Consider the following 6000-nt stretch of genomic DNA (forward strand, 5'->3'; position numbering starts at 1 on the left):
TTCTTTGACATTTATTTAGGTTATCTCTTTTTTCTTGCATAAATTTGTTTCTTTTAAGGAATTTGTCCATTTTGCCAAAGCTGACAAATTTATAGGTACAGAGTAGATTATAACATTTCTTTATTATGCTTTTCATATATGTAGATAAGTTCAGAAACACCTGTGCATGATAATCCTTTGGGTAATACTGAAATTTTGTTATTCAAAATAATATTCTAAAGCAGTGCAGTCTAATAGAAGTATAGTAGGAACCATGTTTAATTTCAAACGTTCTAGTAGCCATGCTAAAAAGTTATTATTCCAAGCCACTCAGAACTGCCTTAAAAAAAAAGTTACAGTGAACAGGTGAAATTAATTTGATCCATATCATTTTCACTAATACATCTAAAATGTGTGTATATTATATCATAATATGTGATGTATAAAAATTAATGAGCCATTTTACTTGTTTTTTTGGTACATAGTTTTTGAAAACTTGTGTATTTTATGCTTATAGCACATCTTATTGGACTAGCCACATCACGGATCTTATGTTCCACTAAAAAAGAGTGATAAATTTTTGTATATATGCATATACACATATAATGTAATAGTTCTTTGTGTGTATATTTATGCACATAATTTTATAGCTTATAACAATTTTATAGTTTCTTGATTATATATTTCTGGGTAATCATGTCTTACTAAAGACAGGTTTGTATTTTATTACTTTCTTATCTGTAGGACTTGTAACTATGAAAGACAAGTATGTGGGCTCAGCTCCTGTGTCTCAAGTAGCTAAGGCGCCAGCCACATACACCTAAGGTGGCAAGTTGGAGTCCAGCCTGGGCCCGCCAAAACAGCAATAATGGCTGTAACCAAAAAAAAAAAAAAAATAACTAGGCATTGTGGCTGGTGCGTGTGATCCCAGCTACTTGGGAGGCTGAGGCAGGAGACTCGCTTGAGCCCAGGAGTTGGAGGTTGCTGTGAGCTGTGATGTCATAGCACTCTACCCAGGGGGATAGCTTGAGGCTCTGTCTCAAAAAAAAAAAAAAAGAAAGACAAGTAGGTGAATAAAAAACATCATAATGATTTAGTGTCCTGGCATCAATAATATTATTTGGAATTGTTAGTCTAAACCTTGGGAAAAATTATATTTGAAGTTGGTTTTTTTGTTCATCGTTGTTCTGTTTTTGAGATAACCTCAAAAAAATTATAACAACAGCTGTGGTGTTGTCATACTTTATTGCAACCCCAAACTCCTGGCCTCACATAGTCCTCCTGCCTCAGCCTCTTGCTGGTAAGTGGGACTACAGGCATGTGCCATCATTCCCCACTAATTTTTCTTATTTATTTTTTTTTGTAGAGGTGGAATCTCACTGTTTCCTAGACTTGTCTCAAACTCCTGGCCTCCCAAAGTGCTAGGATTATAGGTGTGATCCACTGTGCCTGGCCTGTGAATATGAATTTTCTAAGGCTTTCCAGTTAAGTGTAATATAAGTAAAAATCATAACTTCATGTTCTGTATATTTTGCTTTTTATAGGTGTCTACTGCAGATATTTCATCAAATAAGGATGAAGAAGAAAACTCTATGCACAATACAGTTGTCTTGTTTTCTAGTAGTGACAAGTTCACTTTGAATCAGGTTTGGACTTAATTATTGTCTTGTACTTTTTAATTCCTCTTTTGCCCATTTTTACTTTCTTCCATATGCACAGAAGTCATCTTGTATTTAGCTGTACAGCCATATTTTTTGTTTTTATATTTTTAACACTGCTAATATAGATCTGCACCATAAAGAACTGTACAGCTATATTAATTCAGATTATACTTTAAAATAAAACTTGTATATTCTTAGCTTAATGTCCAATTTAAAATACGTTCATGTTTTCTTGATTTCAGGATATGTGTGTAGTTTGTGGCAGTTTTGGGCAGGGAGCGGAAGGAAGATTACTTGCCTGTTCTCAGTGTGGTCAGTGTTATCATCCCTACTGTGTCAGTATTAAGGTAAACATGCTTAAATTCAGTTAAAAATGTGTATTGAATTTTGACTTGATTTGCATGGTAACATACTGCTTCCACTTCTTAAAATTAGTTAAATATTTGTTAGGATTATTATATATATGGGACAATATTTAAGTACTTCAAATATTGTTTGTTGCCTCAAGAAGTTAACTCTTGTATAAATCTGTGGTCTTTAAATCATACTATTATTCTGTCATTTCTTGAAAAATAAAACATAAAAATATATGTATTTAATATACAGTTATATTATTATTTTCTAAGGCATTAGATTTTGGTGACTTATTTTGTCCTCAGATAAAAAGTTGAGTACAGCTAGAGTACTTGGTAAAAATTCATGAGTCTGTACTAGTCTCTTCACATTCACTCTTCAACTCTCACTGTGTACAAAAGGACATTTTCTTATAGTTGAAGGACACAAAACAAATGTTATATTTAATGCAATTCAGTAGTAGTCTGTCACACATTTAAGTATAGAGACATACTGAGTAATTTTTTAGATGGTAATTAAGTTTTAAAGGCTATTTAAATATGGATATGTCTCAGTACTTCAACTATCGAATGTAAGATTCTTTTTGTTTAGTTTTTCATTTTAAGAACTCAGTCTTAATTAAACTTGTATATTTGAATAAAGTAACAAATGGTCTCTGGAAGTAAACATGGAGTTATAGTTGGTGGCCTGGGGTCCTGCAATACACTCCCTGTCTAAATGTAGTACTGCCATTCCATGGGGTAGACATACTACAAGTTTCATGATCATGTATCACTTGGACTTAGGAGTGGTTTTTCTTTTTCTTTTTTTCCCCACATCAAAAATCACTGTATTATATCATTGAGTTGCCTGAAATGTCAGTAAATAAGCAAATCAACATGTATTCTCCTGGGAATTCTTTGTTAGTAACTACACTAATATTTTTTTCCTTGGGTAATAGATGTTTTTGTGAATAATCTATCCAAAATGGAAAACTAATACAGTTCGTTAATATAGTGTTTTGTTTTGTTTGCAGTTTTTGTCTGGGGCTTGGTTTGAACCCACCACCTCCAGCGTATGGGACCGGCACCCTACTTTTTTGAGCCATAGGCGCTGCCCAATATAGTGCTTTAATTAGTTGCTCACATTATGTTGACCAGAATAGGGCACAAATTATATAAAGCCCTTTTAAAAATTAGAATTATACATGTGTAGAACAAAATGTCTTTTTTATATCTTTATATTCTAACTTCTCGATAAGTGTTACTGCTGTTAGAAACTATAGTGCAGGCAGGCACAGTGATTCAAGCCTGTAATTCTAGCACTCTTGGAGGCTAAGGTGAGTGGATTGCTTGAGTTCAGGATTTTGAAACCAGCCTAAGCAAGAATGTGAGACCCTCTCCTACTAAAAATGGGGGAGGAGGGCGGGAACCTAAGGCCAGGAGGATTGCTTGAGCCCAGGAGTTTTAGGTTGCTGTGAGCTATGATGATGCCATGGGTCTCTACCCAGAGTAACACAGTGAAACTCTCTCAAAAAACAAAAACAAAGGAAAAGAAACTAGATTACAATAGAATTTGTTTTTAGAATAATTATATTTCTGACCCAAGATAATTGAATAAGATTGTTTTCAAGATGGTAATATATTTCTTTTAACCCTTCCAACAATTGTTTAATTCTCATTTTGCAGATGAGTTAAGTGAAGCTTACATAAGTTAAGAGCAGACAATAAGTTCCCTTTGTGCTGCTCACATCATTTACGGAATATAAGAATCTCCAGAGATATATTAGGAATATGTGAACTGTCTCAGCTTGAATTTTTGTTGTAGTTAGCAGTTGTTTATAGATATGTTTCATTCATTTGAAGCTTTTAAGTTTTGTCAGGTTGATCTGGAAAGTTTTCTTTTCAAGGTGGATATTTTCAAGTTTTTTGGCCTTAGAACCATAACACTCTTAAAAATTATTGAGGACCCATAGAGTTCTTGTATATGAGGATTGTAACTATTAGAATATTTATGATTTTAGAATACAGAAGCACAACTTGTAAAACCCTGTGTAATGTTATTACACATCATGTAGCCTTTGCAAAACATCATAGTATAATTGTGAGTGAATTAAAGTGAAAAAGAAAAATTATATTTGAGTATTATGAAAATTATTTCAACCTTACAAACTCACTGGCATTCCTCAGACCATACTGTGGCAACTGCTGCTCTAATACCAGATTAACCCTATACTTGGGACATGGCTTTTGAGGAGATCTGCTGAATCTCACTCCCTCATCACCACTGTCTTTACACTCTGGTTGAGATTCATACATCTTCCAGACTTGTATAACCTCCGGTAATTGTTCAGCTTACAAATTCCCATTCGAAAGCCTTTCTTCTGGTTGTGGGTCCTTGTTTGGCCATGTGGAAATAGAGCTTGTTGTTCCACCAAAACTAAAAGGGAGTCTGTGTTGGCTTCTGGAGTTTTTTCTCTTCGTTTTTTTCCTTTCCAATACCTTGTTCTGCAAATTCCAACTGGCTCAGGCTCTCAGAACTCCTGTCATGGGTCCAAAACTCTGCAAGACCACTGTACTCTGCTGGTGTTCTGGAAGGTGCTGGTAGGGAGAACATCACAAGACTTGCCTTTTGTGTTTCCCTACTTTGAGAGACCTTAGTCCTATACTACATGTCTCATTTCTGAAAGCCTTTGTTTCACATATTTTGCTTAGTTTTCTGATACCTTACAGAGGGAGAAAGGACTGGTCCTAGTTACTCCATCATAGTTGAGCTAGATATTCCTTATAAACTATAAAACACATTTGTTATAACCTTGACTGTGGTACTATGGTTGGAATCCTAGATAATGCCCTGTTTCTAAGAACTCTTAAAAATTAAGAATAAACCAGTTCAGTGGAAGAAAAATGTATTGATAGTGGATACCTAATAATAATGAGGGTAGGAGGGAATTTCAAGAGGGAAATATTGTTCAAATGTTGAGGTACTTCAGAGAGGTCAAATAGCAAACACTGACATGTCAGTTACATTTAGGGGTAGAAGGTCTTCACAGACTGTCTTTAGCAGTTTCAGTGATCTGGGTTCAGAGACCACATTATAGTGAGTAGAAGTGTGACTTTAAACCAAGTAACTTCAGAGTTTGATTGTAAAAAGACCATAGGGTAAGTATCTGTGAAATTTAACAAATAGGAATAAAAATAAATTTGCAGACCTTAGATTTGTCCCCTACTTTGTTATTAGATCTTCCTTCTTAGCCTGAGGCTATATAGTTGTAGTAGATCACTTGGCCCTAAAAACCTAGAATATTTACCGTTCAGCCATTGATTGTAAAGGTTTGCTGGCTACTGCTCTTAAGCCACCCTGTTCTTTCTTCCCTAGGTCCTTTCCATCATTCAAGGAAATAATGTAATATAACTTGGCAATCTAAGACTAATTTTTAAAAATCAGTAGGCTAGTCGCAGTAATAAATATTTAAAATTCAAATGACATTAAAGCCCTTGTGATAAATAACCAGTCTCTGTCTTACTCTGGCTCCACATCTGAGGCAACCATTTTTAATGATTTCAGATCATCTCTCTTGTAGTTAATGCATTAGCTATAAATAAGCTTATGCTACTGCTTCATGTTAGATTTTGTTGACTCTTCTTATAAATAAATAAATGAATTCTGTTTTAGCTCTTAAGATATACTGCCTGCCTCCTTCTAGCATCTTCCCAGGATGGATATTTATTATTAATACATTTATATAAGTTAAAAATGTTATGACTTTGTAAATGTTCACTGCATATCTAATCTATGAGTTCTCTCTCTCTTTTTTTTTTTTATTGAATGGTAACTATGTACGTTAATGCACTTTTGGGGTACAGTGTGGGGTTTTCACACACAATCCGAAATACTTCCGTCAAACTGGTCAGCACAGCCTTCATGTCATTTTCTCAGTTATTGTTTTAAAACGTTCACATTCTACTCTTAGAAAGATTTACTTGTACCCCTGTAAGATAAACCTCAGAAGTGATCCCTCCAATCC

At 34.4% G+C, this 6000-nt stretch overlaps 1 protein-coding gene across 6 annotated transcripts in view; it reads left to right on the plus strand.

The window, feature by feature from the left end:
- KMT2C (lysine methyltransferase 2C) overlaps positions 1-6000 on the plus strand; it is a 218552-nt gene that overhangs the window by 120528 nt on the left and 92024 nt on the right. For all 6 annotated transcript variants that reach the window (XM_023514453.1, XM_023514454.1, XM_023514457.1 and 3 more), the window contains exons 16-17: positions 1524-1625; positions 1883-1987. In XM_023514453.1, the coding sequence (XP_023370221.1) occupies positions 1524-1625; positions 1883-1987 (207 nt within the window). The remainder of the gene's footprint in view (positions 1-1523; positions 1626-1882; positions 1988-6000) is intronic.

This window comes from Otolemur garnettii, unplaced genomic scaffold (genome assembly GCF_000181295.1).
Source record: "Otolemur garnettii isolate 467f Iridium unplaced genomic scaffold, OtoGar3 scaffold00053, whole genome shotgun sequence".
Classification (NCBI taxonomy): Eukaryota; Metazoa; Chordata; class Mammalia; order Primates; family Galagidae; genus Otolemur; species Otolemur garnettii.